We start from the raw sequence: 25131 nt of genomic DNA on the forward strand, positions 1-25131 counted from the left end.
TATCATATATTATACCCGTCATGCCATGATACCTCCTCAGCTGGTCTTGCTTTTCAGGCCATTAGTCAGAGCGATGACCTAAAAGGGTGGCATCACCGCGCACCGTCCCTTTCTGCTGCAACAGGAACACCACTGCAGGGACGCATCTAGTCACAGATTTCCATGTCCTCTCCAGCCAACGCTCTCCGCGGGCCCGAATCCTGGACGAGCGCTGGTCGTGATGCGCGTGCTGCAAACAGACTGGCCCCTACGCGTTGGCGCTCCTGGGCTTGGCTTCTGCCAACCTTGACGATTGTCCCGTACCTGTTCGGAAAGCTGCATTACTCCCTTCCTACTCCTCTACCGCCGTAGTGAGTCGGCGTCGACAGGGCTAGATCCCAGCTCATGTCACAGTGACGCCCGCGGTCGCGCTCAGGTATCGGAAGACATAGCTCTGGGCCATGTCCTTGCCCTTGAGAATATAGGGTATCGGACAGTTGGCACGCACGAGGCGGTGAGAGGAGAGGAGTATGTGCTGGAACAGGCGAGGAGTCTGCAGGCAAAGTGCAAGGGTGGCGTGTTGGTATGCGAGGTGTGGGAGCAAATCGGCTCAGGTGGACATTCGTATGTGTTCAAGGCCGGGAAAGTGGCTATCCACTGATTCTGGCAGGTTCACGATAGCAGATCATGACGTGCTCAAGCTCTACGCAGGAGTCAGGAATGTTATTATGCGGATATCAGCCAAGCAGGGTATCCGAGGAGAGAAGGATGCTGTTTTGCTGGGGAGCCATATTGACTCCACCTTGCCTGCGCCTGGTGCTGCCGAGTAGGTCCAGATACTTGTGTCGCCAGACGGAAGCTGACTGGCAGTGATGGTCTTGGAGTCGGTGTGATGCTGGATCTGGCAAGAGTCCTGATCGAGCGGAATGAGGCTTTCAACGGATCTGTTATCTTTGGTGAGTGAGGTTCCTCTCCAAATCATGGGCCAAGCTGATCTTGTAGTCTGGAATGGCGCCGAAGGTCAGCACGACGAACCGCATACCGTTCAATACTGACCCGCAGAAACGCTGCAGGATGGATCTCACCTGTATGCCACTCAGCACGAGACAGCCAAGACGTGAGTGTTACCATCAGTGAATTTGAGCATGAAGCTGATATCAGTGTCCGTGCGGTCATCAACCTGGAAGCTGCTGGAACCACTGGCGGAGCGTTGCTCTTCCAAGCGACGAGTCGGGAGATGATCGAGGCTTACTCCCATGTCCCTTAGTAAGCTTCACGACCGCAATTGAAAGTAGCTTATTTTCAGCCCGCACGGTACTGCCATCGCGTCTGAGGTCTTTGCGTCCGGGATCATGATCTCTGAGTAAGTCCTCAGGCGAACGAGCTGACGTCAGTACCGACTTTGGTCAGTATGAGCGATACCTCAACGTCTCTGGACTGGATATGGCGCTTGTTGGGCATAGGTGAGCTACGATGGAACACAGCTGACAGCAGCTACTTCTACCATACCCGCAAAGACTCGATCGAGAACATCTCCCCCGGCTCGGCTCAGCATTTCGGCGCCAACATTCACGCTGTCCTCCAGCAGCTCACCGGCCCCGACTCGCCGCTAGTTTCGAATACGCCCTGGAGCGCACCTGATCTGGTGTACGTATCGCTCTTCGACCGCGTCTTTCTAAAGTGGTCCATGTCGGCGGCGGACAAGGCGTACCCTGCCCTCGCCGCGGTAGTCGCAGCGATCACGTTTCCGAGGTCGCTGAAACGGGCAAAGGTGCTGGCGCTGGCGGTGGTGGCGACACCGTTAGGTATGGTCGCGGCTTTGGCTGCTGCGAACGGATGGGCGGCGGGACTGAGCTTGGCAGGCTGGAAGCAGACATGGTGAGCCTTGCTTCAAGGCTGAGCTGATGTTAGGTTCATCAACGAGCATCTCCCGCTTGTACTGTATGTACCGGTCGGCTTTATCGGTAAGTCTTCTCCACCACATGGAACGAAGCTGATCAGCAGGATACTTCTCCGCTCAGTTCGGCCTCTCCTACTTCCTCTCCCCCATCGACCGCCCTCTCCTCGAGCACGCCCACCTCCACGCTCAACTTCTCTATCCCACCACCCTCATGCTGGTCCTCCAATTCTTCCGCCTCCGCTCGGCGTACGTCAATGCGCTCATCGTAATCGTCCTCTTGGTCGGCGCCATCGGGCATGAGGTATCGTCCTCAGTAGCTCGGGCGGCGGCAAAGCCCGGCATGGCTCGTCAGGTGCAACACCAGGTGGTCATTCTTTGGGGTTATGCTATCCCCATGACGATCATGGTCGCTCTGGCCGTTGAGGGTGTCACATCGGTACGTCCCCGTCAAGGCCTGGCTGATACAGACTCTTGACATCTTCACGCCTCTCACCGGTCGCATGGGCAAAGAAGCTCCGGCCGAGCACATCATAGCGACGATTTCTTCCGTCTTCGGCTTCACCTTCCTCCCTCAAGCGGTACCGCTATTCCACCGGCTCCCTCGGAACAACCAGCGAAGAGCTCTGCTTGTGCTACTCGGGCTCAGCGCGGTCATTACGGCTATCTTCGTCAGCCCGACCGTGCCTTCGTACGACGATCAACACCCGAAGCGAATGGCTGTGCAGTACTCTCATAACGTGGGTCATTTCCTGTTGATGCTGAGCTCAGCTGACAATCTAGCACACCTCCGGCGAGGACGCCCTCAGAATAGCTTTCCTCGACCAGGGCGATAAGCTTGGCGTTCTTCCTGCCATCCACGAGCGCTACGGCAACCCCCGTTATACCCCTCAGCCCAAGCCGCTCAACGAGTACACTGCCGACTGGGACGTCATCTACCCCATATCGGTCTTTTTGGACGGATATGAGTTCCCGCTGGAGACGAAGGTTGAGGACAACTTCAAGTGGCCCGAGATGGGGACCGAGATCACCTCGACCGAAGTCAAGGGAGGTCGCAAGATCAACTTGAAGCTGGATTTTGTGAGTTCTTCCCATCTACTGCCCTTGTCACAGGGGGGTGAGCTTGCTGACTCTGCAGACTGGCTTGGTATGGCCGACCATCGCCTTCTCCGCCGAGATTCTCGAATGGTCATTCGACTTCCTGCCACCGGTCGGAAATAAGCGGCATCACGTCAAGGTCGTGCCAACCGTGCTGGAGCCGGTGGTCGAGTTGTGGATGACGATCAAGGAGACCGAGCCGGTCAAGATGGACTGGACCGCTGTCGGTAAGCTCCCTATCTTGCTCATCACAGCTTTGGGGAGCACGCAACCACCCAGAGCCGCTGCAGACATCGAGCCATAGCTGACCAGCAGATGGAAAGCAGATGGTGCCATGGACAGCACCCCGCTTGGGTCCCGATATGCCAGGCTCGAAATTGCTGTTGGACCTAGATCGATGGGCAGAAAAGAAGTGGAAGAAGTCCATAGACATCACAGCGGCGGGCATAGTATCCGGAGTAGTAGATATCTAGATGCAATCTTGGGAGCTTGGACAGTCCAGAGCGCAGACGAAGCACCTCAACAGGTCCGAGCCATAGAGGAACAAGGTGATGCGGGGCTCCAAAATAACCGAGGAACGGTCAAGGAACGGTCGCTGCTCAGTACCGTTTACCTTTCTTCCTGTATCTGAGCAAAACAAGCAACCTAAGATCCATGATACCTAGTCTGATCAGGATGGCCCGCTCTCGAACATACGCTGTAAGTCTTAGAGTGAAGATATGTCGCCGGAACTGACGAGAGCAGGAAGCGATTAATCTCCTCAACACCTGTCAGAGCAATGCTGCGACGTACGTCTCATACTCCGCAAGAGCTGATGGTCAGCATCGAGGCCATCCGCAAGTCGGGCGGACGAATGAACGACTATGCCATCGTCGAGATGAACGACTATCTCCGGCGGATAGGCTACGTTCCGGACGACCTGAACAAGCTAAATGTCGTCCATATCACCGGTACCAAGGGGAAGGGTTCTACCTCTGCGTTCACCGAGAGGCTACTGCGGACCCACATGACTGGGAGAATAGGTGAGCAGCATTATGACTGAGCTGATGTAGGGCTATACACATCCCCGCACCTCTGCGCCGTCCGAGAGAGAATACGAATCAACGGCGAGCCGTTATCGGAGGAGGACTTTGCGCGATACTTCTTTGAGGTCTGGGAGAGATTGGAAGGGAACACTAAGGTGGGTTGTCGTATGGAGGTAGCTGACTATAGACCATCTACCCGCACACCCCCCAATTCCCCATTTACTTTCGACTCCTCACCCTCCTCGCTTTCCACACCTTCATCTCCCTCGGCGTTTCCGCTACCGTCCTCGAAGTCGGTATAGGCGGAACATACGACTCGACCAACATCGTCCCCAAGCCTGTCATCACCGGCATCACCTCGCTCGGCCTTGACCACGTCGCGGTTCTCGGCAATACCATCCAAGACATCGCGCGCAATAAGGGCGGGATCTACAAAGCTGGCGTACCTGCTCTGAGCGTCAAGCAGGATCAAGAGGAGGCGACCCGGGTGCTGGCGGAATGTGCGGAGGAGGCTCGTACGAGCAGCTACGAGGTGGTCCCGATGATTCCGGAGACTGCGCTGGGGCTAAGGGGAGCGCATCAGCGAATCAACGCGAGTTTGGCGGTTGCGTTGGCGAGGGGGTTCTTGAGGGCACAGGGGAAGGAGGGGATGGATGACGCGCTGCCAAGGTCCTTCGTGGCGCCGCTGGCGGGAACCAAGTGGCCAGGGAGGTGTCAGCGGGTGGAGCAGGGAAAGACGACATGGCTGCTGGATGGAGCGCATACGACCGAATCTTTGACCTCGTGTGGGGAATGGGCATGGGGAGAGGGGAACAAGCCGGGAGTGCTGATCTTCAATTGCTCTGGAGGGAGAGCGGGGCAGATGCTTCTCACGGCGTTGCTAGAGGCGGGGGCAAGGACGTCAAGCTCGGAGTTGGTCGAGCTGGGGAAGAGGTTCGAGGCGGTCATCTTCTGCACCAATGTGACGTATACGGACGGACATTTCAGCAGTGGTGAGTGATTTTGTTGTCCCTCGCCCCTGTTTGTCGTCCCCTCTCCCAGCCTGAAGGCAGATCCACCTTGATGTCATCCCTCCTAATCTAGAATTCAGCTTATGCCCAGATCTCACATCTCATGCGATAGACCCCAATGATCTCTCACAGCTAGCGACCCAGAATCAACTCCGGGACGCCTGGCTCGAGCTGGTGCCCGGGTACGACCCAAAGCAGGCTCACGTCGTAGCGTCTATCCAGCACGCAGTGGATCTGGTCAGGGGCATGGAGGGGGAGCATGAGGTGCTGGTGGCGGGAAGTCTGCATCTGGTCGGAGGGGTAATGGAAGTAGCTAGCTTGCAGGGGTCTTTGGGCATGGTATAAAGTGTTGCGGCCATGGAGCACTGCTGACTGAACTGATCAGACTAACCTCATTTGCTTCAGCTTCGGGCTTTACAGGCTGTTCTGACTGACCTTCCCGGCTCATCTATCGTTCCTCGACTCTTCGGAAGGCGCCACTGAGGAAGACAGTCCATGCAGTATGTCACTCCGCAGAAGCTTTCCAGCGAGACCGCTTGCCCTTAACCTCCACAATTGATCGATTGACTCAGACCTCAAGCCAGCCAACTTCAAGGAGAAGCTGCCACATTCATGTTCGAACATGCCGTCAAGATCAATCACGTCCAAGGTGGCTGCACCACTACAGTATCGCTTCAGGTTCCGCGCCTTACAAGAGTGCTTGGAAGGGGTACGGCGGGACGCTCGGTGTCGGAGATCTTCTCAACCCGGCTCGCGTGCGACTGGCAAGTCCTCGCACCCGGGACCCTTCTTTATAGGATTTGCATGGCCTGCAACAAGTCGATGTAGAACAAGGGTACCGGTAGTTGACACGCCGATACATATCCATGCCAAGGGTCCCAGCATTTCGGCGTTCTTACCACGAATGCCATATGATACTCCGTCCACATCGGGGTCATCAGGAATTTAGAATCCCTCCACTCCTGTATTAATGATGAGGAGTGGTCTGGTACCTCGTCTCCGGCTGACCGGGAGACCTTCCGTGGCTCTTTGGACCCCCAGGAAGCCAGGAAGAAGCTTTGAGCTGCGTGCCTGGCTGAAAGAGGTGAGACATTGGGAGATTGAGGAATGATTAGCTTGCAAACGGCTTCACGCACACTCCGACATCTTTCGGATGGTTTCGTAGCTCAGTTGGTCAGATCGCATGCTTAACAGTCGTCAGACAGTTCCGCATGATGTCCCCGGTTCGAGCCCGGGCGAAATCAGATAACGTTTTGATAGTCAGGGCGGCTCAGGACGTCAAAGAGTGGCCGGGAGAGGCCCCGCGGGGTTGTGGCGTTCCCTTTTTGAATCATGAACAGCACGCAACCGGTTCCTTCTCTGATATCCCCTCCGATGTGCTGGATGTCTGCGAGGCCCTGCTGCACTCGAGTGATGGTTACAACGGGCGGACAGAGGTGAAAGAATTCATAAGCCCGAGGGGGAGAAGGGGTAACTCAGGGGCTAAGACGTCAACCCTGACTTTACCCCGTCCCTGCTAACAGCATTCTGTGTGTCTGCTGCACATATGAAGGGTATTGGCACCATGTGAGACTGTCTTGGGGAATCTTTATGGCTTCTCCAACATCTTCAACGCGCGCAAAAGATTGAGCTGCATGAGCAGCATGAGAAGTGCCACACGCGCTGTACCCCGCGAGTTTCAGATCCGCCCCTGAAAATGCCGGCATGACCCTGCGAGCCAACTCCGTCTTGGTCTCGAGCTAAGCCATCCCTCAACTTCACTCTGTCTGTCATGTTTCATCCCGGCCAGCGGCTACGCTTTGTTCTCTACGAAAGCCGATCCAGTCGGGTATCGAAGCTTCGGCGGACCAAGAGGGTGTGCATAATGCCTGTCTGGCAAAGAAGGCTGTTCATCTGAGAACATCGATTCTTTTGTTCTAGCGACGAAGGCGGACAAGCTATATGACCTCGTCATATGCTACTGATGTCTTCCCCTCAGGTCTCTCTGTTCTCTGTATCTCACTCATTCTTGACCACAAGATGGCAAAGGAAACCCTTTACTCTGTACTGAAGAGCGAGTTCGAGATGAAGCAGGAGCTGTTCAACTTGGTTCAGCCTTTGCTGCTTCAGTACTGCCAGGTAAGTACTAATCACCAATCTACGCCCATCATTGGGAAGACTGAGCTGATTGATAGGTATGCGAAGATTTGCTGCTGCTCTTTCGCATCTGTCCTTGCCTATTTGCGGATCTTGTGGTCCTAGTTTACCACCCGGACCCTCTGCGTCGACAGTATTGGCGCAAGTGGTGGGAGGCTCTTTGCCGGAACTACTATTTGTGAGCTCAGCTGCCTCATGCTTACGGACCTTAAACGATGCTGATTATACAGGCTCGAATTCAACCGCAAAGCGTTACCCGGCAGCACCTCAGACATCTCATCCACCATCATGGACCCGGCGGTCCCGTATCCGCAAGACTGCAGGACGGCTGGTATGATGAGCCCGGTCCTCTGCTTTCAGACACCCCTGGAGTCTATTGTGCTCTCACACAAAGATATACAAAACCAAGGCGTGGATCCAGGGACCTATGAGGAACAGGTCCAGCACTTCCTCTTGGCTTCGCGCTGCGTGAGTTCATATGTGTGGCCTTACAGGCCGCTACCGGACACCGCTGACCTACTCAGATCTTCACTCAAGACGCCTGGCACAACGGCGGCAAAGATAAGGTGAATGACTATCGAGGAGTGAACTTGCAGTGTCCATGCATTGGATCTGTGAAGAATGTAGGTTTCATACCTTTCCCGACCAACCCTGAGCTGATTCGGCAGTGGACTCGGCAATACAATACCGCCTCTAAGACAGCAGCTGCGGAGCAAGTCGATCCTGATGGTTGGCGGCACATCGGCTCGGTGGAGGAGGACGTCCAGACGCTTTTCGGCTTTACCGACCCTCTTTCCGGTCTGATTCATCACAAGGACCTGGCTTTGTGTCCCTTCTGCGACTGGGAAACATCGTTGGCTCTGCGCGTCAAAATGGGTGAGGCGGAACAAGGCCGGTTCGGCGAGGGTTCAAAGAAGACTGCCTTTCTCTTTGTCGCTCAGGGATTCTTCCGATCTCCGAATAGACTTGATATGAGTGACATCTGGAGGTGAGTCCGTATCTACCTGTTTTGTGTGCTCAGCTGACACGACAGAATGATGTGCGGCTTCCTTCCCACTGAGCCCAAACAAATCAATACCCCTCGGAGTGAGCTCTTCGCAACGCTCAACAAGACTGCTTGGACGGCGTTTATTACTCGGGACAGTATCGATTTTGATGAAGCGGGTAAGCCGTGGGCGGCTAGAGAACTGAATGTGCTCACCGGTAAGTGATCTCCGCCTGTCTCCCTTCATTTGTGCTGGTGACACCAGCTGACCTATCAGAGGAGAAGAAGAGGCATTTGATCAGACAGCAAGCTTTGTGCCTCTATGGCCAAGCCATGACTTTCCAGCCGCAAGATCAAGCCCTAGCTGTCGGACCTGCCAAACGTGGCCGTGAGGGGGAAGGGGAGACATGGACGGACATCGCACAGTCAGTCGCTGGGATCGCGGGATCGGTAATCGGCAAGCTGGGCTGGGGGAAGGGGAAGCGGCCTAGGACTTCGTGACTAGACATGTACATGCAGTGATTTTCCCCCGGAAATGGATTGCATTGCTCGTAGACTCCTCATGAGCCTTGCCCGAAATCCCTCGTCACTTGAATAGCTCACACCCCGCCTCCTCCATAGCCTTCTTCAGCTGTTTAGGTCGCTTGTTTGGAATGATAGCCAGAGCGGTAGGGATGCACTCCCTATGACGGCTCAGCAGTCTATCATAACGATTGCTGGGGCGACTTACGGCTGTTCTATCCAAAGATGATGAGACAGTTTTGGCGTCAACCCGTCCAACTTGGCCCCCAATCCTCTCAGAGCCGCCTCGTCTGGCACCTGCGGGTCAGCTTCAATCCGTCCCCGTTCGTCCCGGCTCACCTCGTACGTGACTTTGCGCATCACCTCCCATCCTCTCCCATCATCCCCCTCAAGATACCGCTTCACATCGGGGTGATCCCGATGGAGGTGCAAGACGGCTGTTGCAGCATGAGCTGACTGGGCGAGGAGCGGTCCTACCGGCCAGCCATGCTCCTAAGTCTATAAGCTATAATCAGATCTATCAGTAGAGTCAGACGTACGGTCAGTAGATCGCGCCGGAGGATGATCTGCATGACCAGACCGGTCGGCTTGGGTCCATCTTGGCTCGCACTGGACGCCATTTGACGGGTTTGGTACGCCGACGAAGGGCTACTTTTCCGGCTTATACGTGCTGCTGTACCTCCTGTACGGGACAGGCAGCTGAGACACCCTCTAAATAGCATATATGGAGGTAACAGAGCTTCCAAAGAGCGCTCGAGCTCGCCTCAAGCACCACGCCCACCACGCGTCGTTCCGTGCGTCATAGCTTCGCGCGGAGCGGACCACGATCATGTATCTATACCTCATCCTTCATTCAGCAGCCATAGTCAAGATGTCTGGCGATAAGCAGCAGCTACTGGCGATGGGCTTCGAGGAAGCCAGGATAGACTGTGAGCTGCTAGGGCTACGAACGTATCAGCGGTAGAGGCTGACGGGACAGGGGCATTGAAGGCGACCAAGCGGTCTGGTCTGCAGGTATGATCCCTTCTTTAGCTCGCTATGCTCAGCGCTGGCGCACATTAGGGACGGCTATTGAACAGAGCTGATATAGTAGCCCGCGATGGATCACCTCCTCAACAACTCTGACAACCCCGTCCCTTCCGACTCAGCCCAGCCCGAGGACGTTGATTCGGCTGATGAAGATTCCGAGGAGCTCAAGATCCACGTCAAGAAGACTGGTGCTTCTGAGGAGCCTACCGCAAATGTAAGCTCTCTCCTCCTCACCCTACGGCCGAGAAGGTAAGCTGACTCTACAGTCCATCAAGTGCTCCGAATGCGGCAAAATCTTCAAATCGTCAGCTACTGCTAGCTTTCACGCTGAACGGAGCGGGCACCAGGAGTTCGAAGAGTCGACCGAGGAGGTGAGCTAAATAGGCCAGCTCTGTCTGCTCAAGCTCATTGTTCAGATCAAGCCTTTGACCGAGGAGGAGAAGAAGGCCAAGTTGGCCGATATGCGTCAAAAGCTGGCCGAGAAGCGGGCGTTACAGTCCAAGATCGACGCAAAGGAGACCAGGGCAAATGATGTGAGTTCCTCGCACGCCAGTCTGTTCCCAGAGCTGACATACAGGTACTCCGCCGTAAAGCGGGCCAAGATCAGGACAAGATCAAGGAGGACATGATGATCAAGGAGATGCACAAGGAGGTGGACCGGAAGAAGCGCGAGAAGATTGAGGATCAGAAGGCTAGGGCGGCGATCAAGGCGCAGATCGAGGTGAGCTCACGTGGCCGCATCTGCGAAGTTGAAGCCGAAGCTGACGCGGTAGGCGGACAAACGCGAACGAGCTGCCAAGGTCGCAAGGGAAAAGGCTATCCGGGATGGCGAGGCTACACCGGCTGCCGCGTCTGCACCCGCCGCTGCTGCAGCCAAGCCAGTGACGAACTCGGCCGAGAACCCCCAGACCCGTTTACAGGTCCGACTGAGCTCAGGCGGAGCGCCGCTGACCAAGACCTTCCCTTCCGAATCGAGTAAGCTGCTCCTCGCCGCATCGTCATAGCGACGTGGCTAATACTATAGCTCTGGTGGATGTGGCCGAGTGGATAGCGAGCGAGAATTTGGCGTATAATGTCGATACTGTGACCTTTGCTTCGACGTTCCCAAGGTCAGTCTTTACCTGAGCGTCCATGGACACAGCTGATATCCAGGAAAACCTTCTCCCGAGACGAGATGCGCAAATCGCTCAAGGCGAACGGACTGACACCAAGCGCGGTCTTGAACGCCAGCTAGTCTATTGTATTCATGCAGTAACTTATATACATCATACCCAATGGGTCCGTATGATGACAGCTCAGATATACACAGTTTACGCCTTGGCCATCGCAGCAAGATTGTCAAACTCCTCTTTGCCTTGCGCCATACACAGGCCGTAGAACGCCGAAGACGTATCAGCGATCAGGTCCACCGGTCGCCCTGCATGTCAGCTGAGTCTACCGACAGTCAAGCCCAAAGCTCACCTTCCTCGACAATTCTGCCCGCGCTGAGTACAATGACCTTATCGCTGGAGGTTAGCGCTGCTGCCAAGGGGGACGTACAAGTGCATGATGGTGGCCAGGCGATGAGCGATGACCAACATGGTCATCCCGGCAAAGCACTCCTTGATCGTCGAGGTGATCTTGGCGTCCATCCTGAAGGTCAGCTGGATCCGGTGGAGGGGATATAGACATACTCAAAGTCCACCGATGAGGTAGCTGATCGTCAGCGTCAACCTTTGGCGCAGATGGCGTACTCACCCTCATCCATGACCAGAATCCTCGCGTCCTTCAGCAAAGCTCGAGCAAGACAAAGCAGCTGCTTCTGTCCCTGACTGAAGTTGGCTCCTTCAACAGCGACAAATGTGTCGAGATTGGTGAACGGGTTGGATTCGTCTCCAGTGCTCGGTGAGATGAGGTGGACTCGTCGGAGCGCATCAAAGATCGCTTGGTCACCTGACGTCAGCTCGGAAGGGCAAGAACTCACTCTTTGAGCCGGTGATGTCCAGCGCGTCCCTCAAGGTTCCCGAACAGAGGTTGCTATCTTGCACCACCATGTTGAGTCTTCCTCTGAGCTCTGACAGAGCAATGTCCGAGATATCTGAGGTCAGCCAATCCCGGTAGAATACTCACCCTCCCCATCAATCTCGATCGACCCGCCACTCTGCATATTACCTCTGAACAGACTCAGCGCCAAAGTAGACTTTCCAGACCCCGTAGCGCCAACCAATCCAACCCTTTCGCCCGCCTACATCAGCTCTACCTTGCCAAGCACTCACTCGTATATCCACCGAAACACCATGGAGTACCTCCGGCAGGTCCTCAGCGTACTTGACACGCAGGTCCCGGATGGTAATATCGCCCTTCTCCGGCCAGGATGCGCGAGGTACAACCCCTCCTTGAGGCTCCTGGGTTTGCACTTCGATATCTACATCAGCGCGTCCACCGTCAAATTCACATGTATTGAGCCGCTCAGCGCTGACAAAGGTCTGCTCGGTATTGGTCGCTCGTTCCAGAAGGTCAAATAGACCTGTCGTCAGCTGGTTCAGGCGCAAACTCACCAGAAGACACCATCAGCGCAAAAGACAGGATGAAGCCTGCTTTGGAGGCGGAGATGTCGGTCTGGACGAGGAGGACACCGGTAGCGGTGATGACGACAGCGGTCATGGACTGCATGACAATCCTGGCCCATTGGAAGGCTGATCAGCAGCGTCGGACGTGAACTCACTGTGCCAGTCCGCGACCCAACACTTCTTCTCTTGGTTCGTCAGAGTGATGAGAGCTTCATTCATGACTGCGCCGAGACCAAATCTGATATCAGCTTTGCCAGACCAGCACTCACGCTCTGACCATGACCACTCCGTCGATAGTATCGTTGAACAGGGAGATCAAAGGCGAATAAGCGACGAGGCATGCTCGACGGACATCTGCTCTGAGCTTCCGCAATCTACATCAGCTTAGCCTTTCTGAGACTTACATGCTGTTGGCGAAGAAGAATGGGACGGCGAGGATCAGAAGAATGACGAGGAGACGCTATCATCAGCTAGACCAAACAAAAACTCACCGGCTGGTAATAGCACAAGATCATGCTGGAGGTGATGGACGTCGTCGCCTGGAAGAGCAGACCTGTCATCAGCACAGCCATGCCCAGACTTACGGCCAACATCGTCTCCAGACCCAGAGTCAATCTTCCAGATATCCTGCCCCACCACATTCAACAGTCGACCCGTTGGCGTGCTCTCAAAGAACTGCAGTGGCGCCTTGCAAAGCCTGTCCAAGAACAGATCATGTATGAGCCGACACCCCCGATTGTACATCCCTACATTCCCCACTCCATATAGCCATATCCATCGCGTACCGCCAAAGGTGTTCGAGACCAGACTGTACGCGATGTAAAGCTTGATATAGTGGTCGACGTGGGTGTTGTCCATCTGAGCGGTCCAGTCGGCGAGGAGGGACTGGCGGACGACCTCAGCTCCGCGCGCGCCGAGTGTCAGGGCGAGCATAAAGGACCAATAGCCGATGCCGCCCGCGGCGGTGAGGAGGAGTAGGTAGTGATTGGACGCGACTCGGCCGATCGCGCGGACTTCCTTGGTGTAGACGTTGCGTGAGGTCCGGTCTTCCCTTTCTTTCAGCGCAGGAAGGGCGGCACGCTGAGCGATGGGGCTGGTCGGCTCCGAGTGGTCATCAAGCACAACTTCGACAGCTGCGCATGCCTGCTGTACTCGCCCCTGGTCGAGAGTGACGACAAAGTCTGCAGCGGGGAGACAGAGCCGGACATGATGGGTGACGAGGATGACCGTGCGGTCTCGGACGAGCGAGCCTTGGAAGCATTCCGCCAGGATGTGCTGAGCCGTATGCGCATCGACCGCCGAGAGAATATCGTCAAGAAGGACCGTCTTTGCTCGAGAGTAGATACACCGAGCGAGATTTAAGCGAGCCTTCTGTCCTCCGCTCTGATGTTAGCTTGTCCAGACTCGTACTCACCAGTGTGACCCCTCCCTCTCCGACCTCCGTCATGTCCCCCTCATCCAGCACGTCCAGATCCGACAACAAAGAGCACTGCGCCAAGACCTCATTGTACCTCGCCCGCCACATCGGCTGGCCGAGGAGGATGTTGTCCCGGATTGTCCCGTGCCGGATATACGCTTGCTGCGGGGCGTAAGCAACTGTATCCTGGAGCCAGGTATCAGTGGTCCACGAGCGGTCGGAAGTGGTGATGGGGATGGTGTCCGGTTTGCTGCGAGGCGCAAAGACGCGTCCAGACTCGATCACTGCTTCGCCGAGAAGTGCGCGGAGCTAATCAGCAAAGCCAAAGGTATACTCACAAAGAGAGATTTTCCTGATCCAAGCGAGCCGCAAATGAGCGTAAAGCCGTTCTTCGGTAAGGTCATGGTCACGTCTTGAAGTCGGAAGGCCGGAGTGTCGCCCTCTGCCGATGGCCAGGTAATTGTAGCCTTGTCGAATCTTGGCTCGTCTGCCTCGTCATCCGAGCTGAGATCGATCTCGGGCTCGTTCCAAAACACGACGAGGCGGTTGAGCGAGACTCGGATCTGGAGAGCGCTTTGGATGGTGTCGGGGATAGAGCTGAGTGCGTCCTTGACTCGGTTGAATCTACATCAGCCCAGCCTAACGATGACTCACATGTTGAAAGTGACAAAGCCAGTCGCCGGATCGAGGGTCCGCCCCATGATCTTGGTATGGACGATAAAGATGACCGCAACCGAAAGGACCGGAGCTTGGTCGGCGATGATGTTGAAGATGGTTCCGAGGGTAAAGCGCCACCTTTGCCATCTGCCATCAGCAAAATCTCGCCTAGACTTACATGATCTCCGTCCGCCTGAGTAGCTGGATCCTCCGCTGGAAGTACGGCTCCCACGCGTTCAGCTTGATGGGCTTAATGCTGGTGAGAAACTCTTTGGTGGCTGAGGTTCTGGCGTCTCGGGTGCGCAGCCACACCTTGTCGCATTCTGAGTGAGCTCGGCCGAGATTGTACTTACCATAGATCTTCTTCGCGTTCCAGTAAGCGATCGGCGCCGTTGCTGGGATGCAGGCGATTCCGGCTAGAGCGCTGACGCCAAGCATAGTGTATAGGAAAATCCCGCCAATAATCACTGCTGTCAGCTAGATCTACGGTACACCTACAAGAGATAGCCGCATTCGATATGCTCCAGAACCTAGACGCCATGGTGCTGATCTTTTCCGAGTCGATCATGAGGAGATTGAGAATCTGGCTTCTGCCCTTGTTCTTCTCCCGATCTTCGTCCGATAGGTGCTGAGCGTCCATCGCCTTGACGTCGGCGGTGCGTAAGATCTTTTGGAAAAGCTAGTCAGCTCTGCCTGTATTGGACTCACCAAAGAGCACAGGTACATGCGGATAGGCTCATTCATTTCGTACTTTTCAATTGCACTACATCAGCACGATCAAGGTCAGACTTACCAGACCATAGCCGAGAGCATCGTCTCCATGACCTGGCCGACAAAGAGACAGCCGCAGAGGAGGTAAGCGTAGGTGTTGTCGCCGAAAGGTTGGTTGAAAGTCTTGATCAACTCGAACATGGCAAAGATCTGGAGAAAGCTAAACAACATGCCGAACGCCTCGAGAAAGATGCCTATGGTCAGCGGGTCTTATGTCGACTCACAAATGATCAAGATCCATCTCCTCGGCCACCAAGCCATCTTCAACACCTGCCATCCGGTGACTGTACGCTTCTCGCCGAGCTTCAGCGCAGTGTCGGCAAAGAGAGTGGGGTTCACGCCGGCCATGCGGACAGCCTCGCCGAGATGGGGAATATCGCTGTTTTGTAGTTGATCCACTTGAGTCGAGCGGCGAGCAAGGCGATAGTTCTATCAGCGACGTTACAGGTGGACTTACTTGACAGAGCGTGATCAGCTTCAACATCGAGCTTCCCTCCCAGTCAATCACGTTGGATCCCTGGACCACCTCCTCATCGGTAGCTGAGATACCGAATCCAGTCGCCAACTTGGCTTGGTCATAGCGCACCAGCGGGCCTCGACGCACGAGGCCAGCCGATAGCAAGGTCGCCAGCAGAACACCCAGCTTGACCGACCTGCGCGTTGACATCCCGCCGAGTTCCGCTCCGGGCTGGCGCAGCGTATAGTGCGAAAAGGCATAGTAGATGCTGGGCGAGATGGTAAGGAGGAGGCAGGAGAGGGCGCCAAAGAAGGCTGAGATGACAAAGGTGGAGTGCAGCTTGAGATCGAGGATGTCGGTGAGGAAGCTGCATGACCGAGGAATGTGGATGCGTCGAAAGACGGTGAGGATGTAAAAAGCCAGCAGGATAGACTAGAGTGAGCTCAGCCATGATGGGACTCACAGTGAGAACAACGGTTACGCCACTGCCAATCACATCCATACTCTCATAAGTGTCTCCCAGGCCATGATGGCTGACCAGATGCAGCACCTCGAGCGAAAGGTAGAGCGGCAGCAGCACTCCGAGGAATGCCTTATAGATGCGGACGTTCCGCTTGAACTCGTTGAGGTGGATAGGGCGATCTCGAAATCGATCCTCGTGATCGCTGGGCTTTGGCTCATAGGAGCCGAGCAGCGGAGCAGTCTCGGACGGGCGAGTCATATTGGGGGTGATGTATGGACGACGCAGTCGAAGCGAGCTGGCCATGGAGCTAGCTTTATGTTTTCCTCGAGCTCCCTTCGACGCTCCTTTGTCTGTATGGCTGCATTGTCCCCTTCGGCAGAAACGCGGAGCGTCGAGAATACCCGATGCCGCCCTGCTGCGTTGTTGCTGATGGTGAGCTCGTCAAAAGGTGAGTACCAGTACCAGGTGTTGAGTGTATAGGCCTCATATTGGAACCGCAACAACAACGCACCACGCACGGACGTCAAAGAGTGGCGCTGATAGCGAAAGCGGCACCACTCGAAGGTGCTGCTGCATGTCGGTACCAGCTGCAGCTCACGCCCAGACGAGGGAAAGACGACCTAGGTGTCACATCCCAGATCGCGTGCCAGTACATGGCCAATAACACCTTGAAAAACGAGACGGTGTGGTGCCTGCGCTTTCCCCACAACGGTGCTAGATGCTGCGCGAGTCGCACCCCGGGGCTGTTTGCCCGTAACGATCCGTACGATATATATGGCGCGACCAATCGACGGACCATCCTTTTGGGTACAGCGCTCTTGCGCGTGACAGCAGTCGGAATCTAAGGAGCTTGCCCCCTCGGATCTGGTCAATCTCATTACGATGGAACAGAGGATCGTGAGAGCGACCAGTCGACTGCCAGCAATCAGAGTCGTATAGAAGGTCATCTTTGAATCCTGCCTGTGGCGTTTGCCACCCTTCTCTCCTTCAATTTTACAGTTCGTCAATCAACCCATATCATCATGTCCTCGCTGACTCGCGTACCAGAACCGTTCCGTCCTGACTCAACAGGGACTTTTGCAGCGCGTTTGCATGCGCTCGAGACCGAAGTCAACGAACTCTCCGGTCTGGTCAGGACACTGCAGGCAGACAGGAAGACACTCCGAGAGGAGCTTGACACCGTGAAGACCGAGCTCGGTCTCTGCGCGCCCCCTCCGCGTTCCGAGCTCAGCAGGATCTCGCCACGCCAGTCGGACTTCAGAACTTTTGTTGCGACCGCCGATCAAGCCCTTCTCTCCAGGAAAGTGGGAGGTATCGACACGAGCGACAGTTACGGGAGGACCATCTTGAAGTCCGACGGTGGGAGATACCTATCTTACATGGCCTGGGGCGATGAGACGCGCAATGAGGTTGTGAGTGGAGATTGCCGTCTACACTATCATTACCCAGGGCGAAGTTGGAAGCTGATACATCTGCAGGTGGAGAGGGGCATGCGCGCCTGGATTTCGAAGAGCAACGACAAGGCTTTCACTCACGCGCGCGAGAAACTGTCAGAATTGATGGGCCTTCTCGCCACTCCGACTGCTCTCTTATCGCAGAGAACGAACAGCGACGCCAACCAAGCCATCAGGAGTAAGAATGAGGCGGAGAAACAGCTCGAAGAGACCTGGAATCAAGCCATTGAGAAGGGAGCATCGGAGCGTGAGACGATCGAGGCGGTGACGGAAGCGATTGCGAAGCTGTGTCAGGAGTTCCAGGAAGTCAAACGATCTAAAGGTTTCAGTCTACCCCTGGACTTATGATTGAATGGCGCGAGAAGGGGCTCAGCGGCTTCTATTGCATGAGCACTGTACCACGATGACTCGGATGTAAGATATGCAATTTGCTTCTATACGCTCGAGGCTATATTATCAGTAACAATCTTCGCGATATCACTTGGAGGAGGTTGAGACTACGTTGCGACACAACGTGGCGACGTTAGCTACATGCGCAGGCCTCCGTGTGATGACCCACATGTATTATGCTGTCCCTGGAGGGCGCCCATCCCTAAAAATCAGGCGCGTGCCAAGCCGCCACTTAGATTAGAGGAAAATCCTTCTGTGGGCACCATTCTGGCGGTGTTGCTACTCGGGTAAGGCTGTGATGGTCGCACCTCGGCACTCCGGTGCTCTGTCAGCGATGACATCGGTGGGTAGTCAGCATCATCAGCGGAGGGAAGAGTCCCTACTGCGCGTCCTCCATACATGTACAGCACCGCGAGATCAAATTTACCTATAGATAACAGCAACCCCCTTCATTCCCTTCCCACCCAAAACCTCCCCCACCCCCAGTATCCGCTCCAGCTCCTTCCACCCCATCCTAAAGCACACCTGAATCTCATCCGCATGATGCATCCCGTCCAGATACCGCACCAGTTCCTCCTCCATCGCCCTACTTTCCGCCTCCCTGACCCTCAATACCGCCGAGCGGAGATTCCCCCTATTCTTTGACCCGGTCGAGAGATGGGTCTCGGCCGCTGAGCCCATGGAGCGGGGATACGAGTCGCGCATGCTCGTCAGAGCGCCGGTACGCCGAGCAGGGGAGGGAGTAATGGATGGGGGAGTACGATTGGAGGAGGGTGAAATGCCGAGACCGACGGATCCGTGCGATTCTTGCGATCGGAGGGTGAAGGTGCTATCTCCCGGACCGCTCCGATTGAGGCCGTCCCGCAGGGCAGTGCCGGAGCCGAGTACCGCCCGCCTATCAAAGCCGACCTTGCGAGGTCGAGCTTCCGGCGGACCGATCAGGGGTGATTTGCGGTCGATGAGGAATGGCCACCGATGGACGCGGCGGAGAAACCCCTTGATGATGCCAAAGCTGACGAAGCGGCGCGCGTCTATACCGAGGCTGACGATGTCGTTGCTTTCTATCCAGTCGTGTACCGTTACTCCCGGATGGAGCTTGGAGTAGAGGCGGAGAAGGATAGGCCAGGAGGAGTGAGGAAAGCCTTTGCGCGTGACGTAGCTGGCGCATTCGGAGATGATGGTGGGGTCGGCAGAGAGGCGGGTGATATTTGGTTTGACAGTGTAGATGTTGGAGTACTGGAAGATGTCGACCTGAAGTCAGCGCGGCCATGGGAGGACTTACCATCATGACGACCTGGTAGTAAAGCATGTGCTTGAGTGTCTCCCGCGTCAGGGCCGGATCTGCATCCGCCAGCTCTGCTATCCGCTTGACATGATTGACGCCGTCGATGTGCTGGGAGACTCTAGCGGCAGTGATGTCCCAGTTGTCGTCTTTAATCTCGTTGAGATCGACGAGGGCGACAGGGACGTGCCAGTCTTCGCATTCGGTGGGGTTGGCTGCGGATTAGCAAATTTTCATTTAGCAAGTTCTCATACAAAGTGATGGGAACCCGGCGTAGACGGAGACACGGGTGGAAGCTTCTAGCAATGTCTTGGAACAGCATTAGAAGGACAAGCAGGAGAGGCAGATTTGACGAGCAAGAGGGAGGAAAGGGAAGAGCAACATACGATAGAATGGGAACAGCTTGAGCTCCAACGAGTTGAACCCGTCCAGCGGGATGCTCGTTTCCGAGTACGAGTTCAGATCCTCGAAAAGCTGCTCGAGAACAGCCAGGAGAGGAGTGTGCTCGCTGTTGGGCGCCGATAGGTATGCTGAGTCAAGCTGGACATTAGCGATGTCCGGGCAGCAATCAAGGTCGCCGGATTGCCTTCAACCCCCTATTCGTCCCTCTCATTCCGCCACCTTCGTCCTTGCTCGCCTACAAAGCATCACTCGTACTCACCTCTGCAGATCTCAGTATCCTCGCGCACTTCCTGACCACCGGCTCGAACGCCTCCAGACTGCTCTTCGCCTCGAAGACAAAGCACAAATTCCACATGTACTCGTTCCGGACATACCGCCCTCCTTCCCCATTCAGGACACATGGATACCCCATAATCCTGTACTCCTCCCTTCTCCCATCATCATCGCCAGTAGTCAAGAGCGTGACGAGCTTCTCGGCTAGGGACTTTTTGGGGATGACATAGTCGGATATAGGGGCGAATTCGAGGAGATGGGCGATAGGAGATGCAGGTGGATATGGGGATGAGGAGCGGGAGCGGGAGCGAGACCTGGAGATAGACCGCGAGCGAGATGTAAGAGGTTCGTCCAAGGTAGATAGGGATGTGATGAGGTTTTCGGGAACTTGATGCGTGACGGTCGGACCCAGCCGAGGGTCGAAAGTCGCGTAGAAAAGCTGGAAATTAGCTTGATCACGAAGTTCAGACTCACGCCAATGATTTGCGGCAAGAATGATCTAGGAGTCATGTCAGCTCATATCCAGATAATGCAAGTGAGAGGGACAATCCTCCGAGCCCCAATCCCGAGTCATCCGGTAGATAAGGTGGAGATGGGGAGGGGGGGTCCTTTGGGGCGTTTTGAAACCGCAAGAGGCGTTTTTTGAGCTGGACTCACTCGTCGGATTCGCCCATTTGGGCGCTCAGCGCCTGTACGCTGATATTTATACACAGATATGCACAGAGGGGTGGACCATATGGCGGAGTAGGACAAGAGGTGCATCGGGAGCCAAACAAGCGGGAATCCCTGGCTTTCCCGCCGGAAGCAGAACGAGGAATGTGGAGTTGTCATGTCTCACTGATGAGGAATGTGCATGGTCATGCTCTTTGTTGCCTGCGCATGTCTCCTCACTTTGCCCATCCTTACGATACAACATGCCCGGCCCCGACTGAGACAGCATGAGAGACAGCTTGAGATCCAGAATATGTCCGTTTCGTATGTGATCAGTAGATCAGTATTTATTGATCACCAAGTGCCTGCGCACAACCAGACGGACTGAATACTAGTACATCTCACTTGAGCGTATATACAGTACGCTTTGTTCTGCCGATGACACAGCTCGGATGGTTCTCTGTGAAGATCGAGGTGAGGGCGATGAGGGAGCGTTCTGGTAGATGTGAAGTTCGATGATTGGGATGAGAGAAATGCTGAAGGGCTATTATTCACGCCGACCTTAATCGTTAGCTCAAACTACCCCGGTATCAGAAGGGGACTTACTCCTCCTGCCAGTCCAACAGCACCTGCCAGGCTGCCTCCCCTACTTCCACGCCTCTCTTCTGCCAAGCTTCCTCGCAGACCCCCTCCGCCTTCCTCATCCCCTCCAGCACCGCCAAAGGGACCGCGCTTCCGTCGTAGCTGGTATAGTCCACCCAGACGAGGTCGTGCGTATCGACCAGCAGATCCACGCGGTCGAGATACGAGTTCGACTTCGTTGTGTGAAGTATGCGAATATGATGAGTGGGAGGGGGAGAAGCTTTGGCGGATCCGGCGTAGACGGTAACTTCGACATCTGCCGCCTGTAGACGAAGGTGGAGTACCTCTTGCCCGCGGTGTCGGTAGGACCAGACGGTACCGGTGGGTGAGTCGAGATCGATCCCGCTGAGTGAGTGGACGTCCGTGTTCTTCGCCGCCGCATGGAAAGTAGCGGCGCAGGTGACGCGAATCGTATCGAGCGCGGGAGCAGCACGGAGCCACCTTGTGAAGCCGGGGTTGATCCGCTGAGCCGCCAGGTCAGACGATAGAACGATGGGCCCGGCGTAGGACCAATTGTGATTCAGAAGGCAGAGTGAGGTGAGACCCGGCGCACAGGGCAGATGGGGGTTGTATTTGGTCTGTGAGGTCAGCCTTGGTCGTGAGGAGGGGGCGAAAGATCTCTCACCGAATGAAGCCAAGAACCGTAGGGCATCACGAGCTTCTTCAGGCTCTGCGGAAGTGAGATCTTTCCCTTCTGCATGTTCTGCGCCTCCTCTTCGCCATCCGACTCTTCCATGTCCGAATCGACAAGCGAGCCCCGTATACCCTCTCTACTTGGCACGTGCCGAAACTCGTCCGCTAGAAATAGCTCGCGCAGTTTGTCGAGACCATGGATGTACCGGAAGATGGACGAATCGAGGCACTGCATTTCACCGCCGTAAGCAAGGTATAGGACCTGGAGTTCTGGACTGTCCCCGATAAGCCCCTTGATGTATCGGAAGGGGTCGTGAACGCCGAAGTCTTCGTATGAGCAATAATGAATATGGAGCCGCCGGAGGTGGGTGAAGTGAAGATTAGGGTCAGGAAAGCCGAGATTGGAGGAGTGTAGACCAACCTTGGCATCTCTGCACGCCTCGATGGCAAAGTCCAGGGAGGTCAGGTTGGGTGCGATATTGCGCAGGACGTCGACGAACTCGGCGAATTGGACGGTGTTTAGGCCGATTTTGATATTGGTGAGGTAGGGGAACGACAGCTGGACATTGCGCGCCTCAAGCTCGCGGCTGTACTCGAGCAACCGGACGTCGATGGACTCCCGGGCTTCGTAAGCCTGATCGTCGGACTCCGGTGGAGCTGTGACAACGAGGGACCGAAGGTAGGGCGAGACGTGTCGCAGGAGGTGGGTCAGGTCGTATACCGATCCCGGCCGAGGAGACATGACGATAGAGCGCACCATCGCCCATCTGGCCTCAGATCCCTTTTTGAGGATACCGTCCACCTTCCCGCCCAACTGGCCACGTAACAGCCGATTTTCTCTCCGGTCCGAGCAGTATTTGCAGCGCTGCGTGTCGGCCCAGTGGTCATGACCTGGACACGGCGATACCGCCTGGAGTAAGAGCTCCTGCCAGATCCCATGCTCGGCGATGGGATAGAGCTCTTTGCAGCCGAGTGCGAGTGCGAGGGCGGACGCGGTATCGAGCTCGAGTGCGATTGCTTTAAGCAGTTCTTGCGGGAGAGACATGAGTTTCGCGGGGTGAGGGGATTCAGGGGAGTGAGAGGGTGCTGAGGAGTGAGTAGGGGTGAGTGACATGGCGCAGAGGTGTTTCTGGTGTGATCGTACGAATCGAAGGTGAAGTACAGTTGAGAGAAGGAAGGACGCGACCGAGATCTAGAGTTTTTGACGCGTTGGGTGGCGAACTCGAAGTCCGTGCGTCTGAACTGATAAGCCTTGTGATCTGCTGAATCAGGCGGCGGCTGCTGGATCCAGTCGGGGCTGTAGTGTGAGCAGTAAGAGGTAGACGGGATGAAAGTCTACATGTGAATGTGGTCTTATATAGGTCTCTCCACGGAACTAACCAACATCAGACAATTCGCCACCCTCACTCCGCCGGCGAGCCAGCCGCACGCCATGCCTCCAGTACACCCCATGCCGCTGCACCCACCTCGACCCCCCGTGCTTTCCACCCCTCTTCGTTCAGACCCTCGGCCTCCCTCATCCCTCTCATGACTCTCATCGGAACCGCCTCTCCTTCAAAATCTGAGTAATCTTGCCACTCAGGCGGGTACTGCGCCTCGACCGTATCAAAGTCTGCCATCAGGCGGTCTCCGCCAGTGTAGCACAGGACGCGTTGCCGAGTAGTGCGGTTGCGGCGCTTGTTGTCGATCGGCTGAAGCTGTATCTGAGCATGGAGCACCTCATAATCGCCATGCCGCATAGAGTATACGCGAGCGGTGACGTCTCCTGCTGCTTCTGCGTTGTCCAGCCTATCGAAGAGGGTAGCGTCTTCGCGATGTGGTGGATCGCAGATGTAATTGACGACACGGAGCCGAGGACAGGCGCGGATCCACTGGGCGAAGGAGGCATCGAGGGGCAGGATCGTAGCAGGAGCGGGTTGGAAGACCAGGTCGTCTGAGCCCCTCGCTCCCCACGTACGGGTTAGGACAAGGACCTCGAGCGCGGACGACGTTGGTACAGTGTCATCCTGATTGTCAGTCGAGGATATTACTCCAGCGAAGGACGCACCGGAAGCTTGAAGTCTGCGTGAGGTAATAGCAGCCGTCTCAGCGAGGCAGAGTCGGGAGCTCCCAGCTGTGACCCGTGCATATGGAAGAACTCATCTTGCCAGGACAGATCGAGTAGGTATGAGAGCTTGCCGATGAGCGGCACGATGCGGGTGTGTGCTCCCTCCCAGTTTTCCCACCATTTCAATCGTAGGTTGAGCTGCTGGAGCAAGGGACTGAACTCAAGGATGTTGCTGATCGATTTGACCAGCTCGCGATCTTCGTCATCGCAATGAGCTTCGATGGACAGGGTGTGTAACGTAGTATTCATCTTGCGCAAGCGAGAGAAGTGCTGCCATTCCGGGTGTTCTGTGCGATCGATCGGCGAGTGGTTGTTGTCGATACAGAATGCTAGCCGGTGGAGAGACGGCGCGATCTGGAGGAGTGCTATGATGGTCTCGGGGTGAACGATCGCGTCCCATCCGAAACGGACGGAGGTGAGGGCGGGGAAAGAGAGCCCAACAAGCATGGCGGGTGGAATGGACTTCCAATTTAGCGTCATCGGTATAAGCGTGGGTGAATGTGTGCCCGTCGGATTGGGTCCGTGATAATTCGTTGAATAGCCATTTGCAGCGATGTACTGGCTAAACTGGCCGAGGGATTCGGCGTAGCGCTGGAGGAAACGAGTCTCAAAGGACTCGCCCGACAGGGGGTTGGGCAGCTTGTACAAGTCGGCGTACAAGACTTCGAGGTGCTCGAGATTGGCCGAGACGTCGACGAGTAGTTGCACCACCACGTCCACGATCTGGACCAAGGGGGCGACCCTGATTGACTTGATCAAGCTGTAGCGATGCCGGTTTCCCTCGGATCGGATGTCGTTCATCATCCCCTTCATGGCTAGGATGTGGCGTCGAAGGTCCATCTCGTATCGACAAAACCAGCGGCTGTCCTTCCCTGTGAAGGGCTGTCGTCCGTGATTGATGTTCAGAAAGAGGTTGAGGTTGCGCCAGAGATTGGATTCGAAGATGCGGTATGTGGTGAGGGAGGAACGGCTGAGGTTGGTGATGGATCGCTTGCCTAGAAAGTCGCCGATGCAATTGATGAGCTCGACGGGAAGGGTGGAGAAGGTAGCAGGGGGAGTGTGAGAGTGGAGAGTGAGTTGCGCATTGTTGCCCGGAAAAGCTGGTAAGACCGTCGCTGGAGGAGGTGGGGAGGTAAGGTCGGAGTGAGCAAGAAGGGAGGGGAGAGGAGGGCAGCTACGTGAGCGCTTCATACTTGCCGAGATGGTATGGCTTGTTGAATTTGTAAAAGGATGGAGGCAAGGTGAAGTATGAAGTGAGAGAAGTACAAAGTATAAGTCCCGTGTGAGTCTCTCCTATGGCCC

General features: G+C 55.7%; 9 protein-coding genes and 1 non-coding gene across 10 annotated transcripts; 6 read left to right on the top strand and 4 right to left on the bottom strand.

Annotated features, from left to right (window-relative positions):
* Positions 1-162: 162 nt before the first annotated feature.
* On the top strand, positions 163-3447 carry MKK02DRAFT_39390 (uncharacterized protein; the record flags this gene model as incomplete). Its single annotated transcript, XM_053090574.1, has 16 exons — positions 163-350; positions 394-603; positions 650-805; positions 850-935; positions 982-999; positions 1042-1096; positions 1141-1245; positions 1286-1342; positions 1374-1442; positions 1474-1857; positions 1891-1943; positions 1984-2315; positions 2347-2616; positions 2660-2956; positions 3015-3201; positions 3290-3447. 16 exons carry the CDS (start codon positions 163-165, stop codon positions 3445-3447), a joined length of 2625 nt encoding a protein of 874 aa, XP_052948889.1.
* A 181-nt stretch (positions 3448-3628) lies between these two features.
* Positions 3629-5354, top strand: MKK02DRAFT_18895 (putative tetrahydrofolylpolyglutamate synthase; the record flags this gene model as incomplete). Its single annotated transcript, XM_053086018.1, has 6 exons — positions 3629-3673; positions 3719-3762; positions 3797-3996; positions 4018-4154; positions 4187-4991; positions 5101-5354. The coding sequence occupies 6 exons, from the start codon at positions 3629-3631 to the stop codon at positions 5352-5354; spliced, it is 1485 nt and encodes a 494-aa protein (XP_052948890.1).
* Positions 5355-6164: 810 nt separating this feature from the next.
* Positions 6165-6253, top strand: MKK02DRAFT_t17. Its single transcript has one exon. It is a non-coding gene; the product is annotated as a tRNA-Val (tRNA).
* A 775-nt stretch (positions 6254-7028) lies between these two features.
* On the top strand, positions 7029-8631 carry MKK02DRAFT_39392 (uncharacterized protein; the record flags this gene model as incomplete). The annotated part of the gene is made up of 7 exons (XM_053090575.1): positions 7029-7127; positions 7184-7323; positions 7376-7613; positions 7670-7711; positions 7814-8133; positions 8179-8348; positions 8408-8631. 7 exons carry the CDS (start codon positions 7029-7031, stop codon positions 8629-8631), a joined length of 1233 nt encoding a protein of 410 aa, XP_052948891.1.
* Positions 8632-8716: 85 nt separating this feature from the next.
* On the bottom strand, positions 8717-9272 carry MKK02DRAFT_39393 (uncharacterized protein; the record flags this gene model as incomplete). The annotated part of the gene is made up of 4 exons (XM_053090576.1): positions 8717-8813; positions 8861-8949; positions 8992-9144; positions 9192-9272. The coding sequence occupies 4 exons, from the start codon at positions 9270-9272 to the stop codon at positions 8717-8719; spliced, it is 420 nt and encodes a 139-aa protein (XP_052948892.1).
* Positions 9273-9523: 251 nt separating this feature from the next.
* MKK02DRAFT_39394 (ubiquitin-related domain-containing protein) lies at positions 9524-10915 on the top strand (the record flags this gene model as incomplete). Its single annotated transcript, XM_053090577.1, has 9 exons — positions 9524-9581; positions 9632-9666; positions 9746-9895; positions 9948-10052; positions 10098-10214; positions 10259-10402; positions 10455-10656; positions 10706-10790; positions 10834-10915. 9 exons carry the CDS (start codon positions 9524-9526, stop codon positions 10913-10915), a joined length of 978 nt encoding a protein of 325 aa, XP_052948893.1.
* Positions 10916-10991: 76 nt separating this feature from the next.
* Positions 10992-16253, bottom strand: MKK02DRAFT_39395 (P-loop containing nucleoside triphosphate hydrolase protein; the record flags this gene model as incomplete). The annotated part of the gene is made up of 26 exons (XM_053090578.1): positions 10992-11098; positions 11143-11186; positions 11221-11313; positions 11355-11376; positions 11419-11613; positions 11645-11758; positions 11791-11905; positions 11937-12085; positions 12116-12187; positions 12219-12356; positions 12386-12468; positions 12500-12604; positions 12635-12690; positions 12722-12783; positions 12815-13613; positions 13645-13956; positions 13986-14271; positions 14302-14451; positions 14483-14627; positions 14658-14771; positions 14803-14971; positions 15013-15067; positions 15098-15269; positions 15300-15473; positions 15538-15964; positions 15996-16253. 26 exons carry the CDS (start codon positions 16251-16253, stop codon positions 10992-10994), a joined length of 4416 nt encoding a protein of 1471 aa, XP_052948894.1.
* A 764-nt stretch (positions 16254-17017) lies between these two features.
* MKK02DRAFT_29245 (uncharacterized protein) lies at positions 17018-17797 on the top strand (the record flags this gene model as incomplete). Its single annotated transcript, XM_053087760.1, has 2 exons — positions 17018-17407; positions 17474-17797. The coding sequence occupies 2 exons, from the start codon at positions 17018-17020 to the stop codon at positions 17795-17797; spliced, it is 714 nt and encodes a 237-aa protein (XP_052948895.1).
* A 465-nt stretch (positions 17798-18262) lies between these two features.
* Positions 18263-20470, bottom strand: MKK02DRAFT_34950 (nitrogen permease regulator 2-domain-containing protein; the record flags this gene model as incomplete). The annotated part of the gene is made up of 6 exons (XM_053089042.1): positions 18263-19090; positions 19122-19336; positions 19508-19661; positions 19783-20235; positions 20271-20295; positions 20454-20470. The coding sequence occupies 6 exons, from the start codon at positions 20468-20470 to the stop codon at positions 18263-18265; spliced, it is 1692 nt and encodes a 563-aa protein (XP_052948896.1).
* Positions 20471-20998: 528 nt separating this feature from the next.
* Positions 20999-25020, bottom strand: MKK02DRAFT_29247 (uncharacterized protein; the record flags this gene model as incomplete). Its single annotated transcript, XM_053087761.1, has 6 exons — positions 20999-21008; positions 21054-21667; positions 21715-22808; positions 22835-23019; positions 23130-23728; positions 23770-25020. The coding sequence occupies 6 exons, from the start codon at positions 25018-25020 to the stop codon at positions 20999-21001; spliced, it is 3753 nt and encodes a 1250-aa protein (XP_052948897.1).
* Between the last annotated feature and the right edge of the window lie 111 nt (positions 25021-25131).

The sequence above is a fragment of the Dioszegia hungarica genome (genome assembly GCF_025882075.1).
Source record: "Dioszegia hungarica strain PDD-24b-2 chromosome Unknown MKK02contig_2, whole genome shotgun sequence".
In the NCBI taxonomy this organism is placed as follows: Eukaryota; Fungi; Basidiomycota; class Tremellomycetes; order Tremellales; family Bulleribasidiaceae; genus Dioszegia; species Dioszegia hungarica.